General features: G+C 43.3%; 2 protein-coding genes across 2 annotated transcripts in view; one reads left to right on the forward strand and one right to left on the reverse strand.

Moving 5' to 3' along the window:
- On the forward strand, positions 1 to 4,597 carry cltrn (collectrin, amino acid transport regulator). The gene is made up of 6 exons (XM_053884181.1): positions 1 to 251; positions 523 to 581; positions 751 to 836; positions 932 to 1,048; positions 1,601 to 1,795; positions 3,161 to 4,597. Exons 1-6 carry the CDS (start codon positions 185 to 187, stop codon positions 3,285 to 3,287), a joined length of 651 nt encoding a protein of 216 aa, XP_053740156.1. The 5' UTR covers positions 1 to 184; the 3' UTR covers positions 3,288 to 4,597.
- Positions 2,831 to 21,495, reverse strand: part of LOC128769980 (cadherin-24) — a 27,548-nt gene continuing 8,883 nt past the window's right edge. Inside the window, exons 3-14 of the mRNA XM_053884171.1 lie at positions 20,871 to 21,165; positions 19,348 to 19,467; positions 18,035 to 18,202; positions 14,303 to 14,484; positions 12,480 to 12,736; positions 12,258 to 12,394; positions 12,011 to 12,132; positions 11,332 to 11,449; positions 10,915 to 11,223; positions 10,651 to 10,840; positions 10,145 to 10,544; positions 2,831 to 9,020 (exon numbers count right to left, since the gene is read on the reverse strand). Of these exons, the coding sequence (XP_053740146.1) occupies positions 8,208 to 9,020; positions 10,145 to 10,544; positions 10,651 to 10,840; positions 10,915 to 11,223; positions 11,332 to 11,449; positions 12,011 to 12,132; positions 12,258 to 12,394; positions 12,480 to 12,736; positions 14,303 to 14,484; positions 18,035 to 18,202; positions 19,348 to 19,467; positions 20,871 to 21,165 (3,111 nt within the window). The 3' untranslated portion in view covers positions 2,831 to 8,207. The remainder of the gene's footprint in view (positions 9,021 to 10,144; positions 10,545 to 10,650; positions 10,841 to 10,914; positions 11,224 to 11,331; positions 11,450 to 12,010; positions 12,133 to 12,257; positions 12,395 to 12,479; positions 12,737 to 14,302; positions 14,485 to 18,034; positions 18,203 to 19,347; positions 19,468 to 20,870; positions 21,166 to 21,495) is intronic.

The raw sequence follows: 21,495 nt of genomic DNA on the forward strand, positions 1-21,495 counted from the left end.
TTCGCTCTGGTCAGTGTGACCGAAGCCATCTTCTTCAAATCAAACGAGAGTCGGAGCAGGTGTGTCCCAGTTTAACCATTAATCCCACGTTCCTCTCAACAGGGCCTTTTTTTATGCTGAGATCTTCAGTCCTCTGATCACTCCAGTCGCACTCATTGGCTTGGCTTCTTCTCGTCTCAGGAGGATGTTGGAAAAGCTCGGCTTCTTGTTATTTTTGTGGACTGCTTTGGCAGACCCTCTCTGTGAACCAGGTGAGTGATATTATCATGAGAGAGACACTGTTCGGCGATCACAGTGAGAGAAGCGTTTCCGACGGTCGAGGGGGCGCCAACTGTAATCCCAAACTTGCTTTCTAGTCTTTTTAGCAGTTATCTGAAGAAGTAAGAGATCAAGCTGACACGAGAGGCTTCTGTGTTCTTTTCAATATTTGGACTGAAGTCAGCAGAAATCACTTGAACTGCTGTGTCGGCAAAACTTGTTAACGCAAGATGTGAATTAACTCCAACATTTTCATCTTTGCAGGCGCTTCAAATGCATACAAAGTCCGACTCAGCATCAAAACAGCTCTGGGAGACGACGCTGTGTGTATTTATGAAATGTTCCATTACGGTTGTTTGGCTTGGCGCTGGAGATAATGCACTTTTGTCTCATTTGTCTCAGATGATGGCTCACTATGAGGACAAGGTCCATCTAGTGACCAGTCACCTTAAATGGCTCCTGTGGACACATGACCTGTCTCTCTTGTTACAGTACACCTGGAACCAGCATGAGAGGTACTTCTTCCGCTCGACGATCGCATTTGCCATGAGGAAACACTTTCCTGAACGGCTCTTCCAGTGAGTGACCTTTGACGTTTTTTAAAGCAGGGAATAAAACGTTTATGGAGCGTAACTCACTTTATGTCTCTCGGCTTGCGCTCCAATTGCACCAGAGAGTCCAACGTGGTCATCTGTGATGAGACACCCAGAGTCTCCTTCTGGTTTGTGGTGACATCACCGGACGACACTACCCAACTGGTCCAAAAATCCCACTTGGAGACCGCGCTCAGGTGACCACATAACATGCTCACAGATGTACATTTTTTAAGGACCTTCTCTCCTGCCAGACTCAAGTCGCGTGTCAGGCCCAGCACAGGAGGCTAGTTCACTGGCTTAAGAATTAATGGTGATCAGGTGACCTTCGAGGGGTGCACCTGGCCACGCCAAAAGAAGGGGCCAACAACAGAATGGTCAAACAGTTTGATCGAGCGTTGGCTTTTTGTTCACTTTAAGTTCAAGTATCAGACACAAATTTGTGGTCTGTGACCACGTTTTGGTGCATGTGAAAATGCACTTAAATTGGATTCTAGAACAGACTGGAAGTTGGTCCATATCAGAGGAAGCCCAGCAATGACAATTTTTTACCTCAATATTATAGCTTAAGAATTTTTTTCACAAAAAGTGTGAAGAATGCCCAGTCAGTGAACTTGAAATTGTGAGTCAGTTGCAATGAAATGATAAATATAATGAGTACTATAATATAATGATTCCATACAAACGTCCCACACACACAAGAGAGATGTGAGATGATCTCTCTGCTAATCTCACGCTTTGCATTTCAGAAAATCCAGACAGCGCATCAACAGCGCTTTCCTGCTGGATGATTATACTCTGGAGTTCATTGGCATCTCGCCCACTCTTGCACCACCAGTCACCCACGACACCCCTCCATGGCTCATAGTTTTTGGGGTGGTCATGGGACTCGTTGTGGTTGGAATCGTTGTGTTGCTGGTGGGCTCGCACATTCAGAAGACACGGTGAGATTGATTCGTATTTTTGGGAACTGTTGAGTATGCCAGTGTTTTTCAACCTTATTTAACCCAAAGTACACTTTTTTCATTGAAAAAAATCGAGAGGCACAATACCAAAGGAACCTCAGCCAAAGGCACTTGTGCTTAGTACTGTAGAAAATCCCTTTTAATTTGTGAAAAATGGTAGCAACTGACACTCAGCTATTATGGCATGCGACTTTCAGAAACAAATTGCAGAAAATTTATTTGTCCGCAAATGTCTCTCGGGTGGGCAATATGGCAAAATATATCATAATTTACATCATATATAAATATAAAAGCGTATAGAAAGAATGTGACCGAATCCATGTTATCATCATATTGCCCACCTCTATCTCTGGCCAAATTGGGTGGACCATTTCCCCCGGCACACCTGACAGTCTCTCACGGCACACTTGTGTGCAAGTGTGTCTCAGTACACCGGATGAAAAACACTGGAGTAGGCAACGCCGCAGAAGCTTTTTGTATGGAACACATCCCTTGCACAATGAAGTCCATGTAATGGCTGGTGGGGACTATTGAAATGACTTTCATAGTTTCAGAATTACTTCCAGCTAGATGATAGTTTTACAAAATAACCACACAGATCCTACTCACAACTCAACATCAATAACCACAAGTACAAAGGCATCTCTACCTTGTCACACTTTTCAGACAAATCCTTTATGACACCCCTGAACTCTTCTGGCGACAGATTATCTTCAATAGTGCACAATTATCGTGAAAAGGGTCATATAAAAGTTTGCCATTTAAACAAGATGCAATATTCTGGTGAGCGTTGGGATGACCCTTGTACATCGCTCAGCAGGCCACTGCTAAATACCAATACTGCTGTAGAGGCGTGATTGTGTTCAGTGGCAATCATCTATCCTCACAGTAACATTTGTCACTGTGACACAACACATGTCAACACACACAGACACCCTCAGTCTGTGCTGGTAGTTGTATGAATCCAGTTTTGTGTCACTATAAGAATGAAGCACTTGAGGATGTCTCCTTCTCAATACCACAGTTACACTAAATTGTGCTCAGTAACACAGACTGTTGCCTCCAGAAGCTCCGAAATGAAGATGAAATTTCTCTCCCCAAACAGTGAACTACTCACTGAAGCACTCTTGTTTATTAAAATAAATAAATAAATAAACCATGTAACCACATTCATTGTTTTTTGGCATGACATTACAGAAAATCAAACATTATTTTCCTCATAACACATTTCAGCACCAGACACGTCTGATTCTGATTTGTCTGAGGACAAATTCATCATGATGATGATGATGATTCTGATGTTAACTAACTACGATTATCAAATGTTTGTTCCTGTTCCTGCAGGAAGAAGACAGAGAAACCCAGCATTGAAGAATATCCTGGAGAAACCAGACAAAGAAGAATGGAAAACGGGAACAATGGTGTTTACAACGTGTCATTCTTAGATGAAGAAGGAAACACACACATGTGATGTTTCTGCTTCTACTCCGCTTCAATTGTTCCTCCTTTTCTTTTGCCTTTCAACTCTTGTATGTACTGTATATTCTGGTGAACTCCCTCCTTCATGATCATACATAATGATCGAGGTATTTTCTGCTAAAACAATATTCCACGGGACGTAGAAGACCTTGGCATCATTTATATTTAATCCTGTGAATGCCAACCTCTCCATCATTTCTGCTTGTTTATTGTATCTAACCTGCATTCAACCAACACAGAAATGATTTGAGACAATCTGATGTTTTACATAATTCAAGTGACAGCAGCGTGCTGTCACAGGAGGCAGGCGAGGAGATGCTGCTGCTTTCATCTTGGAAAACTGTGACAGTGAAAACCCCCCATTAAAGCCAGCGACGTTCGAGCAGCTGCTGGGATTTAAAGAAAAAAAAATTACTATTCTTTGTGTTTAATTAAACAGCGGTCAGGCTCATTACTGCCACGAGGGATGTTTCTGGACACAATTATAGACATTATTGTGAGACCTCTTCCACACAAGTCGTGACTCAAGAGCCGCACGAGGCGACAATCGTATAATTGTGTTCAAGCAATCAGGCGTCAACATATGCGCTGAGCTTAGGACACATTTATAATCCGGGGTGGAAGTCGGCGTCTTCATACTCCTCTGCATTTCCTTTCTCGTATATAGACTCCACTTAAACAGCTGAAGTTGTTGAATAGATGGTCAGTGTGGCTGGTTGTCCCTCGCAGCGTGTCCCACAGTAGATCGTCTTTACACTAGACCTGACCCATTTGACCCATCATGACTGCCTTCCATGTTCTGTTGAGCAGTGTTTTTTTTTCTGAGGATGTTCAATACAAGCACCTCCTTGCAGCTGCAGGGTTTGTAAGACACCAAATATCATTTGGCAGCAGAGTAATGCAGATTTGTGGACAGTAAACAGAAACTCAAAGCACATCCGCAGACTTCCATTTGTCGTAGATGGACTCTTTCATGTTTGCTAACTGGCACACTTCCACAGAGCACTGCACCCTTTTTAAAAATGACTGTCATCGATAAAGGTAAAATGCTCAATGCATCCTGACACTACAAGCAGCAAGACATTTAAAGCACCATCAACACTGTAACAACAGAATGTGTTTCTGTAAAATGAACAGACTTGCGTCTCAAACTCTGGTTGTGAACTTAACTGTAGACTTTGCCGCCATCTGTGGTCAAACCTTTAGAAATGATATCTTTATTGCTATGGTGAGAAATGGATGATTATAACAACAATGTGGATTAAACACTCGATGCAAATCTGAATCTGTAATTCCCGTTATCTCTGGTGTGTCCACGAAATCAGCATGTTTGTTGTCCTGAAGCTTTGATCATAACGTCTTTGTTGTGTGATAAAACTGCTCCTTATTTGTGCTACAACCAAATTCTCTGTTGAAAATGTGAAATGAATTTCTTCTGTCGCTTTGATGTAGTTAGCGATCTGGACTATAGGTGGCACCATGGCATCATCCCCGACTCCGCGACCTCACAGTAAGTCAGAAGATTCAACCTGGCAGTTCATGCAAGTCAACATGAATTTCTAGCATATAATTTGAATCCATAATTTCAGTATTTGACTTTTCATCCAACGTCATCATCCTACCTTTATTAAGAATATGTGTGCCCCTCCTCTACCAAACCCATTTTCATCATGGACACGACGTGCAGAGAACACCGTGGTGATGTCTACTTTGATGTCTCATTTTGTACTTTCTCTTCTCTCCTACATTTCTCACCGTCCTTCTTTACACCTTTACTCGTCCTCACATAATCATTTGGCTGTTCCTGCTGATTAACACAACAGAGAAAGACGGCAGCAGATCAACAAACTGATTATTCCATCAATATTTTTTAAGAAAGCCTCCTCACGTCTGAACATACCGTCTGAAATAGCTCTTGAAACGCAGCCATTGTGGGAAAGCAGAAGTGCCTGAAAGGCAGCCCAACATTTCAGCGTAAATCATTATTTTGCTGCTTCCCCACAGCTCGGCTCAAGAACAATGCCACCACGTTGAGCTCTTTCCTAATTTCGCCTCCGAAAAAGGAGGAATAAATGAAACGTCGAAGATAGTTCTGGATGAGCAACAGCAGCGACAATAGCGAATTATAAATAATTTTGTGTGGGCGTGATAAGGAGGGAGATTCTATGCATGCAGCTGTTTGGGAAACAAAATAGATGCTTCCTGCGCTCAAGGTTCGAATGCGCTGATCTGCACCTGCTCCAGCTTCTTGTCAAGGATGCACTTAACTTTTAATTCAGTGGCTAAGGATCTATTTCATTTCAGTCCATTCAGCCCAGTACTAGCACAGACATATCTGACTGGAGGACATCCAGGTAGAGCAACCTCTCAGTTGCCTTTCAGAGATCTTAGCTTGCAGATGTGAATTCCATCTTAGAGCAGTAAAAATCGGCATCATAACATCAACGACTTCAGCTCAAGAATAAGAATAGCTCGATGCTGCTGATTGTAATTATAGGCTAACATGTTTACTGTTGCGAGTCGGCCCATGTAATGAATGCTGGCAGAGTGCAAGATGCAGACAAACACCCAAAAGTTTTCTTTTACTCAAAAGTTCCCTTCATTAATGCACCATCCTACACCTTGTGTTTAGCATCAAATCACTCAGTCTCGTGCTGCAGTCCAGACCTCCACACTTGAGTCGAGACTAAAGCATACGGAGACCTAGACCAAGACTTTGAGGGTCTGACACCAATGAAGGGCGAGACCAAACTACTAGTTTGTCCCCATGATAGCATGCCATTTCTTATGTGTGTGTCTAACTTTAATAGACTTCTGTATTTTGTATTCTGCTTGGTGTCTGTCCTCTCATTGGTGTAGGGCTCCACACAATCTTAGGTCGCTTAAGTCTTGGTCTTAGTCTCTGCATGCTATTGTCTTGGTCTCCACGTGGCATCGTGTTAGACAGTCTCTCGACTACAACACTGACACAGCCATCACCAGACTGTCTTGTCAATGTCAATATTAATGATCACTGTGACAGGGAGGTGTCAAACTCAACACAAAGAAACAAACACGAGATGGAGTACAAAAACAGATTATTGTTGCTTGGCTTTGCAGATCATGTTTAATTAAAGTGGAATTAAAAACACTGGCTTTTATTATTTCTTCAATTGTTGCAGTGCATCATGTTATTGATATGCTTTCTACTGCCAACCAAAATACCACATACAATTTGATCACGCTCTGGTAAGTTACTTGTAAGTTTGACAGCATTTCGAGAGCAGGAAATATTTCTTACAGAAACAAATTGTTTTACGTCAGGCCTCACTAACTCTATAGCCACATTACCGGGTTAGGCCGACCCATCAAGTGCATGAAGTACAATGGGGTCACACCCGTTTTTGGACCTGTGCAAATCAACCATGAGTCACGTGTCTGTCCATTTGTGAGATGTGTTATTTCAGATTCAACTGAGCTGTGAGTGTGGCGTGATGCAGTGACACTGCCTGGCAGTCAAAACCTTGTTAGCTCAATCCCAGACAGACATGTAAATGAACTGTTTTCACGTCACATGCTGAGAGAGCACTCTCAGGAAGCAGGGCAGCCTGACATCACAGCGGAATGTATGGCTTGAATGAGGTACAACTTTTTTGACTTGTTTAAGAGACCCACTGTCTGAAAACAAGACCTGCATGAAAACAATCCCTTTTAGGAAACCAGTGGTTTGTCGAGAGATTATGACACATTAAGAACACCAACAACAAACTACTATCATGTACCACAGCTTCTCTTTAATTCCAGTTCTCCTTGCATGCACTCTAATCCAGTGCTGTCGACTGCTGAGCATATTTTGTTCCCGAAAACGGCGTGGCTCCAGGTTAATGTGTTTAACTGTGTGAGAAAATCAAGCCGATGAATTTCAGTTTGCCTAATCCTCCTTCGCATTCACCTTCTAAAGCTCAGCTGTTACAGTAACAGCAGCTGCTTCAAACAAAATGTTTCTTTTTTTTTTTTTTTTTTGGAGCTTTGATTTTTTTCCCTGTTCACCTCTAAGTTTACACCTCAGACATAAAGACAGAGCGGACGCTGGTGGACCCACACCAGTCAGTGCAGATAAATGGACGGACAGACTCTGTCCTCTTTGTAATCAGGATAATTATTCACCCGCACAGAAACCCAACATAGAGCCTCGAGTCAACACAAAGAAAGCATGAACTAGGCCTACATGTGTCATCGTGAGTGTGAATTCCTTTTATTTCGAAATCCCTTTCTAGCTGAGCCTTGAATAGTCTGCATGATCACGATACTTTGGCAACAGTATATTTGAGAAACAATCTAATTACATCTCAGTGTATGTTGTCCGCGTGAGCAGTTTGGTTTCACTGTCTCTATGAACTCAGTGGGGCTTCGCATCATAAGCAGATCAGAGCAGTCTCTCACATAAACAGTCTCCAGAGGCGCTGCCGGCCATCTCCCCGTATCACCCTTTTAAAGTGAAAGAAATTCCAAAGCGGTCTATTTCAAAGGACTGCGACCAAACGTGCCACTATTTAAGTATCAATATTAACTCTTGACTGGTGCGCTCAATAGTTAATGAAACCTATTTTCCAACGAGGCCTGTTTTGGAATAACGTCGCTTTCAGGACTATAAATCAATATTTAAAAAAAGGTTACATTTTTCATAACTCTAGTGTTGAAAGCACGTGTGCATTATTAATATTAGTGACAAGACAGTGTCTGAAGTGACAGTTTCCATATGTGTTTTCTATAGCGGAACTGAAAAAAGTACGCTGTGCACTGATTTCACATACGATCCTGACCAGGCTGCCAGAAGAACAATCCTGTCAGGGGCTGTGTTTCGCCCCCGACTGTGTCTTGAAGATCACTGTCAGCTGCCATCTCCTCTCTCTGGCTATTCCTTCACTGTAGTCTAAAAAACCCATCTGTGCAGTTCATTCTCTTTGACTTCGCTTTGTTTTGCAGTCTCCTCCAGTGAAGCCTCAGTGTTGTGGGCTGGATCAGACTCCTGCTGTTTCTCTGACTCCCTTTCCCTGATGATCTCCACCAGCCGCTGAAACTTCTGGTTTAATTCCTCCATGCCTCCCACTGCCTTCACTTCCTCCTTATCCCCGTCACTCTCCAGCGAACTCAAAGACTCTGCCCTCGAATCGCGACCCTCAAACTCATAGGTCTGGAGGGAGTCGTAGGGTGGCTGGGACTGATCGAAGGTGACCTGATCCAGCCGGATATTCAGTATGTCCTCCATTCTCAAAGGCTGAGGATTGCTGGTTTGTGTTCTGGCGGCCTCTGGCCCGTACCCAAATCCTCTGAAGGTCCCGGGTAACGGCAAAGGCTGTGGAGTTATATCCTTTCTCTGCAGTGTGTTAAGCAGTTCTGCGCCCACTGAGCGCAGCCCACTTCTGCCAGCTCCGTTCATTGCGCTGCTCTTTGGATTGAGTGAACCCACGATGCTGTAATTGTCTCCTTTGGTGTAAAGTTCTGGGTTAATGGAGTTGGTATGAATCCCGTTTGAATAAACTTGCTCTGATGTGGAGATAATAGAAGAATCTGTATCGTCGATGTCGTCCTCCGTGCTGCTGGCTCCAGTGCTGGCCTGGGTCTGCGACGACTCGGGGTGCGACTCTTTCGGGTTCGATAGGCTACTGGCACGACTCTGGCATGATAAATCACGGGGGTCAATGAAGGTCAGAACCGTCGGATGACAGGCCACCTCCGGATTCATCTACAAAACAATACAGATTGTAAGAAGTTACAAAAACAAGGCAAAAATGTTGGAACAATTTACACTGGAACAATACAGCTGAAAAAGATTAAACTATTTTAGTTTCAGGTTGTTTGAAACTTGTCTGTCACAGATGATGACCACGCCCACAGCTGCCGACTGCGCATCAACCTGATGGGGGTCACCACAATGGTGTATGCTGCTCTGTGTATGTGTGCTTTCATTTTTTGAGTGTTTCTGATTCTATTACTTCTCAGTACATGTGCTACAGTATTTTGAACCTTCCTGAATTAAGATGATCTGCACGTATTCTTTTCCCACTACCCCCCTTTGTGGACTAATGCCCACATAACAGACAGTGTTCCGCACTGATGGTGCCAGACAAAAATGACTAACCAAACTCAGATGATGAATTTACAGTAACCAAAACCCTTTTGAATGCTATTTTACATATTTACTTTTAATTATTCTGCCAGATAATAAGAACAGTGTATATCGGTACTTCTAGCTGGTGGTCCTCTGACTGCTGCTGGCTGAAGCTGCATTGAATTGAGTGTATATGAAACAACACTTGTCTACCCCGCCAAACTTGTCTTCCAACACTGTTCTCTTGTCATCCCTTGGTATTTCTAGATCATATTAACTAGGACTGGGTTTAAAATGAAAACAAAACAAAACAAACAATAAATGATCTGCATTGATTTTCCTGATAGAGGCCTGATATTGATTCACAAAATTCTTGGTTATTTAATGTGAGCCAGAATGTAAAAGTTAGTGTTCTTAATATTGTGTTTGAGTTCTTCACCTATATGGAGTGAAGGTTGTCTGAGAATCTCATCCATGTTGATGCAACATTAGAAAGAATGGACTGAAATACCCCTAAGTAAACCAATTTGAATTATGAATCAAACCGATTTGGGAAATGTGACTCAATACCCTGGATGCACATGCAACAGCATTGTCAACGAAGGCTTAATTTGAAGTTAATAGTAACACACATTCCATCAATTGTGTTACAGAGGACACTTCCGTTGTTGCCTCTCTAACATCCCAAATGGATTCCACAGGAATAAAGGAATAAAACTTTGTTTCCAAATTTGAAATATTAGAATGCTAATACTGACCTTTGTCTGTGCCAGGCTCAGTTCTGTTTCTGCAACATTTGTTTCGCCACCTTCTTTCCTCTCTGCAGTTTTGCCCTTCATCTGCATGTTCTGTGCGTCGTAAATACCCGCGACGGTGTGGGTTGCGTGCATCAGAGGCTCAAAGGTGCTCTGGTTCGGTATGATGAGGGAGCTGCCAGCGTAACCTCCACTGAGAGCTGGGGTCATTGGCGTCAGCTGCACACCGGCCTCCAGGGGCCCTGCTGGATAATCTCTGAGAACAGGCAGCGTTTGGAAGCTGTAGCCAAGGCGTCCGTAGTGAGGAGCGGAACCTGGCCGCTGCTGAGGGTCCAGGCTGGGACGCGGGTTGCGACTCCAGCTGTACGTTCTGCCCCTTGGCATACTCTGCTGCGTGTACCATCTGCGCCAAAAGATAAATGTCAGCGCTGCACACTGTCGTACAAGCCTGTGATAATAAGACCATTGCAATGACAAACTGCCCTGTCTCACAAAAGGACAGGTCTTACATGTTTCGGTTCTGCATGTGCTGCATTCTGTGCATGTTCTTCAGCGCAGTGATGTCAAAGGCTGCCGTGTCGGCTTCCCCTCCCCCTTCGTCATCATAGGATATGATGTTCTCTCTGACATCATCGTCCTCGAAGGGCGAGTGGGAGTCTCGTTTCTGACGCCGCAATGACAGTGACAGCGCACACACCACTGAAGGGCAGAGGACAGACACGGTGTGATACCTGCCAGGGCACAAGTGCTAATGTGAACCAACACAAACATACCCAGTAAGGTGGTGACGCACGCCAGCATGGCCAGCAATGTGACCATGCTGAAGATGAGGGACGGTGAGGAAGCCTGCACAGGGAGACACACCATGTGTCGCTCCCATCGCCGGTCCCGCTGTCTCGTTCTGTCCTCGGTCTTCATGCCCCCCCGCAGACAGGGGCAAATGGTTACCGTGACCGTGCCAGTGTTGGTCAGACCTGAGGCGCCATCTCGCAGCACCACTGGCACGTACATGGTGAGCAAGGAGGACGAATAGCCCGGGCGGGGCTCCAAAGTTGACTCAAGCACCAGGCTGGCTGTCACACCTGGTAGTAAGCCAAATACTTAACATCAAAAGGGGTCAGCGCACAGCAACAACAAGCCAGTTTGGGTGGGTGTCATCATTTGGGTAAACAAAGCGACAGCAGGCTTACCACCGCCTTCCCTTATGGTGAGATTGAGAGCGGAGCTGGAGTCTGGAGGGATGCTGAAGTGGACCGGCGTGTCCTGTCCGATGTGGTCTTTGTCAATGGCTCGCAGAACCTGAATGACCTGGAGTGCACCCAAATCAAAAGTTCAAATGAAATAGCGCCTGCTTCTCTCGTGATGAAACAGTCTGGAGAAAAATGAAACGTTCAAGCATGATTTATAGTGGCCTGAAAGCATACTTGTAAAAACAAATGTTTTTTGTTGTTTTCTCCTTTCACACAGGCGTTTGTTCTGTTGGGTACATGGTAAATTCCAGATGCTGTTTGAACGAGAGGTCCTAAAAGATACACTTCACTTTAAGTAGCATTATTTTTGATGGTTTATACGGATGGGAAGCACCGGAATCAACACAGCAGGTGTTTGATTAACATCATCCATCTGCCACAGCCATAAACTCCGACAGTCCTTAAATTGATTAAATGTAACTAAATGGAGTAGCCGCCTGCCTTTTATACCAAACGGAGCATGTTTAATGTAAAAGATGAGTCAAGCAAGGCAAGCTCCAGGGAATGACTCGTCACATCAAACATGTGGCATGTTTTCAAAAGTAGTTCAGGTTTCAGGAGAGACGACACAAACAGGAACCTCACGTTGGGCCTCAAGCAAAGGTCCGGCGGAACTGACCTGACCAGGGGCGGTGGAGTCACACACAGACGTTGTGTACTGCCTGTCCAGTTCTGGGGCATTGTCATTCTGGTCCAGAGTCTCTATGGCAACCACGACCCTTGACAGCAGATTTGGATTATCTGACAGGAAAGAAAATCACTGTTAATGTTTGAAATTGTCACTTATTCGTTTTAGTGTTCACTTCGTCGATAAATTATGGAGCGTGCCAGGCCCATGGCTGATTCCGCCTGAGGCGCTGACATACCTCGCTGTGTGGCGATGACAGTGATATTATGCCACTGCTCCTGCTCCCGGTCCAGCTCCATCACTGTGCTGATAGAGCCTGTGTCGGAAGCAATGCGGAACAAGGCCTCGGGGTCTGACTGAGGATCGATGGAGTACCTGAGAAACGACAGGGAGCGGAAAGAGATCGCAAGAATGATTGGCTACAAGTGATTGAATAAGAGATTGATGGCGTAATAGACACCTGATATTGCTGCTTTGGCCGGTGTCCGGGTCCACAGCTGAAACCAGGCCCACGGAGCAGACCGGGGGGCAGTTCTCGGACACATCCAGATGATATCTAGCGTGAGAGAAGCGTGGCGGCTCGTCTGCGTTGAGGACCATCACCCGAACTGTCGCCTGGTCCTTAAAGGGGCCATTTTTGATGAAGCGGGCGTCCACCACGGGGTTGGCTACTTCCACAGCAAAAGTATACGAACTGCGGGTCTCATAATCCAGCAGCTGTTGAGAGAAAAGGAAACCACCTCAGGCTGTTTTTTTGAAGGCCTCTTCATACATGCCGACACATACGTAACAAGTACCAGCAGAATGTTTCCTTCCATGAACTTCATTATTCTTTGAACATATTTCTTTCCTTTCACTGGAATATTCTCTTTTATCACAGTGGCATAAGTAGGTACATCTTCAACTTTATTCTTAGCTCGCGCTCCCTGACCTCTCTTTCAAGAGGACAATGCATTAATTACCTTTGATTTCTAAGGACAAAGACGGATACAGACTGAATGTATTGAACCCGAGCTGCTTCATTTAAAGGAGGAACAACACACTCTTTAATCCGTTACAGCTGCTCATTAATTTAAAAGTATCGAGCGCTAGGACGCTTAAATTGCTGAGGAGTTTAAAAACCTCAAAGGCAGGCTTAACACCAACATGGTGTGAAATCAAAGGTGTAATAAATATGTATTATTAATTCTCATTAGTGAAATTATAGACAATCCAGACACCACTGCAAATCCTTGTGCTGCACCTGGCAATAAAGAAGTTCTGATTTCTTCTGATACAAACACCACACATGGCCACAGCAGCCACTGAAACACATTCCTATTTGTTTTCGACAGTAGCGAGTGAGAGGGTGAAATTAAAAGGAGAAATATGATATATTCAATTCATGTTTTGTTAATCCATTTCCTAAATAGGTCAGTGGAAAAGGCTTTCATTGTTGCCTATAAAGGAAAGACAAATGTGACCTCCTATTTGCCATCAATGAGACAGAATTGTACTGTGGCCCCATCCTTCACAGAATGATCACTGTGATTAGAAATGTCTCAGCAGGGTACGCAGAGATTGTTATTGAGTTATAAAGTCAGACGGACTGTGATCTGACTTTATTTACAAGGCCGGTTTGGGAGGATTGCTCCAAAATTTCAACATGGGGGTCGCTCAAACCCATGATGTGGCTTGCAGGAGAAGTGAGACCACACGGCTGCTCACCATAAGAATACCATCTTAAAAACTGCCGGACATTGCGGTTATTAATTGCCAAAAAAAACGTGAATAATTAAAGAGCAGATGTGAAACTTTGTTGCTTCAAATATTGATTGTTCAAATTCATCACCACATCTTTTAATTTAATTTTTGGGGCAGTTCTTGGCGCATTATGAAGTCGAAAAGCCAGTGGCATTTTGTGTCTCTTCTATTTAAAGACAGTATCTTACAGCAGTGTTGAGTAACAACCAGATATTCAAGATGCAATCACTCTTGAAAAAAGGACCAAAATCTCTCACTTGACATACGTAAAATGAAAACTTATTTTGATCTTGTCCGTCCATGGGACCTATGCATAATGGCCTACTTGACCCAAATTAATTGAGACAGTCATGGTTTCTACTCTATTTAACTTAACTTAAATTCCACACTCTAAAGATCCTTGCACATCAGACACATATTTTTGCAAACATTTTGCCCATTTTTTAATCTGCAGTTTTTCAATGCAAGCTTGCACATCAGCAACCTTTAGGGTCTCAGTCTGTTTGAACACTTCCATGGTCTGATATGTCCAACACTCACTTTGTTCAGCACGATAACAGCCTCTTGGTTTCGTCCACTTATGTTGAAGGTGTCCGCCTCCTCCAGGTCCAAGATAGCAAACTCCAGCAGTGCGTTTTCACCCAGATCTGGATCTGAGGCAGTGAGTCTGCCAACTTCCACGCCTGGAGCTGCCAGCTCAGATACAGAGAATGACCACGCACCTGCAGGCAGCGACATAATCAACACACTCGTTCTAAACTAAGATGGTCATTACTGAGAAGTGATCTAAATTAGACGCAACTGCTTGTGAAAACAGTTGCACGTATAACTACCCTACCATAAAAAAAGAAAACAAAAGGATAATTCACTCAACAGGGGGAAAAAAATCCTAAAAGAAATACTACAACAACTGTACCTCACACAGGTTTTCAGTTAAATACAAACAAAAACTCACAGCTGGTTACCAATACTGCTCTAAATGAACAGGCGCTTTCATAATGTGTTCCAGGAAAATTCAGACCCAAAGTGCACACGGAAGAGACATTAGAAAGAAGGCATAAGAAAACTCTTGATGGTCAAGGTACAGAAGAACTATTCTCCCATATTTCCATTTAAACACACAGTATAAGCATGATAAACAGTATCTGCAATATTTTCACTGGTGCCAAAAAGGTTACGTTTTTGCCAAACTTTGTCTGCTCGTCCAAAATAAGTCAAAAAGTTATGAACAGATCTCACTTTCAGAATATGTAAATAGTGTGACAGGGAACGGATGATTCAATTTTGTGCTCTGGGTCTAAGAATCTTTTGCAGGATTCCGCACAGCTCTCAGTCAAGAGCCCGAGAATCCCGCGCCACATCCAGGACAAATTGACATGACTTGAAAAAAACATCAGCATATAATGAAATTCACATAGTTTTAAGGACCATTAAAGGCCCATTTATTCTCAACGTTACTTACATCCGGACGGAGCCATCCGTCCGTGCTCTGCATTCACAAAGTCTGTTTCCACAAAGCTCACAGATACGGACCACGGAAACCTTCACCTGTTCCGGTGATCGTTGCAAGGTTGACAACCAACTACAATATGTATATGGATGGTCTGCACACTTGACTAAGTTCATTTACACAATGAACAAAGCATAACTGCTGGTTTGGAGGTAAGTAAAAATGGAGTGGAATGTGTGACAACAAAATAGCAGCATTAACAAGTAAACGTCACAAGAGTAACCTCCTGTCAACGCATCCATAAGATGCATGTTAAAAAAGCACTTCAGCTTTAGTATTACAGAAGAACAGTTGTGTGGCAGCTGGTTGTGGTAATTGTGCCACTGAGCATGTAAACCTCTTCTCCCCAAATGGGTGAACCAACTTACAAGAACAAGTGACAAGTGCAACCCTGTGCGTCGCCATTACACTGTAGCGAGCATTTCACTGCTGTGGTAGAACCTTTTAGCCTGAATATTCGCCTCAAACACGTTCTGAGTGTTTTCAAATGTAAACAAACAGCTACAGACAGACGCAGTCTTATCAAAAGTTTTCCCGGGAGAAAGGGAATCCCTTTGCTTATTCACACACAATATATATTTTGTGCAGTTGATCCTCTTTAAAAGTATAAAACCAAATTCATATACATCTTTATTTTTATATGATCATTCTGTAAGGGAGCAGACCGATGTCTGATGTCCAATCTCCTGAGCGTCAGACCCTCCATCCACCTATGATAACGTCATCACTACCAGAACAACATGGTTGGAATAAAAACAAGTCCTTTGTATACATGAACCTGTTCTCCTGCCAAATCTCACGAATCTTCGCAGATATAGCTGGTGACTTAATCTGCTTTGGTGCACTCAGCCGTGTTTGTTTACAGAGTTGGAATCTCCAATAACGTCACAAGATGGTGCTTGTGTAGGACCCAGTTACAACTACTGAGCTTCACACTCGTCTGCAGTATAGTATATGGGATTTAAAGTGTAATGATGTTTTTTGTATACACAGAATAAAAAGACAGTATTTTTCTTTCATCATGTCTTGGTTGACTTTATGTCGGTGACCCTTTCAAAGGTAGGACAACAAACTTGGCAGAAAGGAGCTGCTTGTTCGGAGATCTGCACTATGACTGCTTTCCCAGTTTGCTTCTGTGCAGTTAACGTATTCATTCACAATTGTCCAAACTCATGGAAAAGTGATGGTTCCGGAAGGCGGCGGAAACAACTCAACAAAAATGATGCAAACAACTGGAAGACCAGTAGAGTTATTTTATAGAAGTAAATATATATTTATATGTGTGTAGGATTGAATGAAACACTTTATGAATTTTGCTTTCACTATACAGAATTCAGAACAAAATAGAAAATTAACTATTTTGTTCCTTGGCCCATTTCTGGAAATTCCATCCAAATCTTTTTATCTATAAGTGACAAATAAACCAACACCGACAAAAAAACATGACCACCTTGGTGCAGGCAGAGATTCCAAAGCTCAAATTGGCAGTAGATGATTTTGTGTCCAGGTTCACATTCATTTTCTGCCATTAAAGTCCTTCACAAAGGTCAGTAGCAGACACCTCAGGTTTTCCAAGTGAGCAGCAGGTATCTATGTTTCCATATGGACTGCTGGGAAAGTGGTGTCATTTGTGATGGTATCGGTGTGGAGCACAAGGCTGAGCCTCCTTGCGTTGCACAGCCACCACAAGATGAGAAACGGCAAATAAAAACACGCCGGCCCGTTGTTTATCAAGAACATATTTCTATTGAAAATAATTTCGTATTAGTATATGAGCTGTGAAATAACTTTTCAATTTATTACAAATGAAGGCACACCATCAGATCCATGACTGCTCATTGCATTCATTACACACTGTGGTGCTGAACACCATTAAGCTGCAAATGCTGCTTTCAGTTGCTGAGCGTGACGCTTCCTCTCTGATTGTTAATCATTCAAATCATCCAACATTTAGAAATCCCACCTCCCCCACATTCAAAGAGCATACCAAATGAGCCGTTTGCTTAAACTGTGGCATTATTGTCAAACAGAAAATAATGAGCTACGGTGAGGCAGGCAGATAGACTCAGATTAGTGGAGAATAAATAACACAGTGTTGGCATTTGGAAATATTAAATAGCTTCTATAAAGCTCTGTGTTGAAGCACAATATATCAAGACCTACAGAGGTGGCTTTAAGCATGAAGATGAATTGCAGAAAGCAGAAACTGTCAGGAGAGAAGTAGAAAAAAAAAACGATGACAGAGATAGTATATAAAGAAAAGCAGTATACGTCCCAAAGTGTTAGATACACTCAGCAGTGATTTTACTGTCTATTGAAGCAGAAACGACTGAACTTTGGGATGAAATATTTATCATGTGGAACAGGAGAAAGCTAGGATAAGAGGAAACGGACACGATCTTTCACTCTTCCCCGACAAGACAGTCCATTTGAGTCTCAGGGACAAAATGGGAGTTTGTATGAATGTTAATGACATTCTTTTTATAAAAGACTATTGCCACTGATGCTAAAATCAATGTCCGAGTGGAGCTGCGCATCAAATGACAGGGGCATGGTGAACTGACAGGCTGCTTAAGTCAAGTTATTTAAAGCTTGTATCTTATCTTGAACCTTTCAAGACAACTTGGACCCGAAGGGGGCAAAAAAAAAAAACAGACTGCTGTCATAAATGCCATTACAGGATGTTTCATCATTTAATCTTCACTCATGCACATGCTGGGACGGGGCAGTCAACAGTTTAGTGCGGATCTGATAAGACTTACTTCTTCTAAAGTGAGGCGGGTTGTCGTTGACGTCACTCAGCCGCACGGTGACTGTGGTCGTGCCTGATAATCCACCTAAATGACCTCCCATGTCTTTGGCTTGAAGTACAACCTGGTATTCGTCTTGAGTTTCTCTGTCCATGTTAGGAACCGCTGTCCTTAAAACACCTGCACAGTGGAAATGGCGAACCTGACACAGCTGATCTTAAAAATGGCAAAAATGGCAAGTAGAACCCACTCACAATTCTCACTCACAATGCATCAAATGACGACTATCTTCAAGCGACCTTTGCGTCCCATGTTTCAATGGAGTGAAATTGTTTCTATCCCATGTGATATTCCAAAGGTGAACGGTGGAGTAGGTCGAGTGTGGGGAGTCGACACGGTATAACGTAGAACCTTGTGTGGCACTCCTCTTTTGTTGGTGGTGTAAAAGTCACCCTGACTCAAACGCATGGTTGTTTGAGGCGCATTAAATGACAAGAGACTTCATAAGTCCCATGGCTAACCCCAACTAGGAATTGGTCTGGATCAGTAATGGGTCCGATCCAGGCCAAAATGATATATATATATTTTTAAAGAACATCTCCAATCCCAAATATTCTCAATTTCACTTTGCGTGACGTGCCGTAATGTCTTTTTGTTTTTGTGCTGGTATGTCACTCAGTGTTTATCCTAGTATGTGTAATATGTTTCATAGAATCATTTAAATATTTTTGCCATGTTGCCGCTAAAAGCCTTATGTTTTAATAATGCTAAAGCAGTGAGCACAACCTCACTGGTGTGGTGTTTTAAGGTGTCTGTGGTACACATTCTTAAACATTATTAACAACTTGAGTGACAAGTGGCTTGGATGGGTATCGACCAATCCTCAAGGCTGCGGAATCGTAATCAGATGTAGAAAAAGTGGTATCACCATCCCTAACAACCATCTCTCTTTCTTCTACGCAACACTCTACCCACATTTTTAGATTGTGTTGCGGAAGGTATAACATCAATTGAGAGCCTAATGTGTCGGGTGAAGGTAGACTTTTGTGTCAACCTAGGACAGTAAAGTCACTAGTATAGTGTTGTTATTTGATGCCTTGGGAGTGAGACGGAGGCATGGACACTCGCGTTGTCACTTGAATCCAAATAGAACATGTGGAAATAAATTAAATGTCATGGCTGCAATTTACATATGCGAGCACATATTCAACACATGAACAGGCAGCACAGGGATTTACTCTGAAGAGTTACGGGAGGCTTGAGAGGCACATTATGGTAAACAGCTTGGAGGCAGATGTGTGAAACATGCAGGATTACAATCTAACCTGTCTGGGGATCCACTGAGAAATGGCTCTGACCCTCCGTGATGGCATACACCAGCCGGGCACTGTTGCCATATGTTGGATCATCTGCATCCCTGGCTGTGACTTGCACTATGGACGTGCCTGCGGAAGAGAGGGGTGTGACGGAGGGTCAAGAGGCCTCATCAAAGTGCAGTAGTTAAAGCTGCAGCCTGCTTAGGCAATGATACTCTAAGCAAAACACAGCTCTGGAATATCAAATACTTCCATCTGAAGGATTAAAAGGATAATCTGACTCATTTCGGTCTCCGCTGCAATATGTTCAGAACGTTCAGATTTCTGTAAAAAAATATGAGTAAATACAGAGATTTGCTGTTGCACAATAGCTCCTCTCTATCTGGGGCAGGGCCAGGAGCACATTTACAGTCCCTGTGCAGGATGATTGTCTCCAGGAGACTGAAAGAATGGGGGAACAGCAGGAGAGTTGATTTCAACAGATGCTTCAGATGGTTCTTTTCCCCAACATTCCCCTTTGTCAAACCAAGTCAAAGGTTGCCCGAGTTTTGTTTTAAGTGATCGGATGAACAACAGCACCTGATGTGCCTAGATTAATGTCAAGATGGATCACGTAAAACTAGGGATGCAACTAATGATTATTTTCATTGTTGACTGATCTATTCATTATTTTTTCGAGCAGTCGACGATTACTTTTGTTTGGATCTATTTTGAATTTCTGTTAATCTTAAATTGCTGAAATCATCTCCTGTGATACTCCGACACCATACTTTAATAAACAAGTATATTCGAAATAATGACACATAATTGAGGAACATGTATTAACCCTGTGAAGCATAGACCATAAAACAGCTGACAGAGAGCTCCAGTTCTTTAAAACGGAGATCTTTATTGGTCCACGAGAAGAATTTAAAATCATCAATATCCATATATGTATCTCATATAAAATATCTGATCAACATCCACATCAAAAGGTCTTGTTTGAATAACGTGTTGAAACACCAATGTGTAGCTCCGTAGTTCAGAGAGTGTGTGGCGTCACAGACCAAACACGGAACAATCTTTCATCAGTCTACGATGGTGTCGAAGGGGTTTGCTCATCCTTAAGAGGCGTTATCTTCGCAAACAAAACAAAGCCACACTTTTGAACACGACGACGGGTCGCCGCTCGAACTCCTCCGTGACTGTGACTGAGGCGGAGGTCAGCCGGAGGTGGTGACGCAGAGCCTGGGGCGCGCATCGACGGCAGCGAGTTAGAGTCGGACCTCAGTCAGGAACCAATTGAAGAAACAGAAATGGACATATCTTAATGATTCCGGAGAATGTGGTAATTTCTCACTGCTTCTCAATAACAACCAGGTCTGGATGCCCATCGTGTGTGTTGATGCATGACGCATCTACGCACAAATTTTGTTATCGATGACATCAACTAATCGTTGCAGCCCTATTTTTCTTCCAAAGAATTTCTCTCTGCTGATGCTGAAGCACATGGAACCAAAAAACAAACAAGCAAAAGCATCTCGAATAGCTACCTATGTTTGCCATTTCCGGCACTGTTGCAATGTACGGTTCATCGGGGAAGACAGGCGGGTTGTCGTTGATGTCTTGAACTCGGATGATGAACTCGGACGATGGCTCCAGGGCCCGACCTGTGTCTCTGTCTGTCGCTGTGGCAATGAGGCGATACTGATCCTTCTCCTCGCGGTCCAGAGACTTGGTCACGTGGATGTTGCCAGTCTTGCTGTCGATGACAAACACCGATCCCACTCCCTCTCCTTCTAACTTGTACCGGGTCTGTCCGTCTCCTCTGTCCATATCGGTGTGCAGCTAGGAAATAAATCCAAACAACATCAGGCCTTGGGGCAACAGCACAGACTGATGATTCAGGTAGGGCTAATTAAGTTGTTTTTAGAGATGCTAACACAAACGTGTGAAATGAGTGATTTGTATTTCAGCAGAAGATGCTCACTGAATCTGAAATGAATGGCACCAGGTGTGCAAAAATACATATGGGACTGGGATGAGTAATGATGCATACAGCCAATCAACGCGTTGGACCAAACACGCCATCGGGGCTTTGTTGACTGGGCCAAACCACATCATTGTGGACAGTGGCCATGCAGATTTCCCGCACGTATATAAGTGGATTCGGTCTTT

This window comes from Synchiropus splendidus, chromosome 1 (assembly GCF_027744825.2).
Source record: "Synchiropus splendidus isolate RoL2022-P1 chromosome 1, RoL_Sspl_1.0, whole genome shotgun sequence".
NCBI classification, from domain to species: domain Eukaryota; kingdom Metazoa; phylum Chordata; class Actinopteri; order Syngnathiformes; family Callionymidae; genus Synchiropus; species Synchiropus splendidus.

Coding starts and splice junctions, on each gene's coding strand:
- cltrn (XM_053884181.1), top strand. CDS start 185: ATGTTGGAAAAGCTCGGCTTCTTGTTATTTTTGTGGACTGCTTTGGCA. Junction 252..522: donor AGACCCTCTCTGTGAACCAG/GTGAGTGATATT, acceptor TCATCTTTGCAG/GCGCTTCAAATGCATACAAA. Junction 582..750: donor CAGCTCTGGGAGACGACGCT/GTGTGTATTTAT, acceptor CTCTTGTTACAG/TACACCTGGAACCAGCATGA.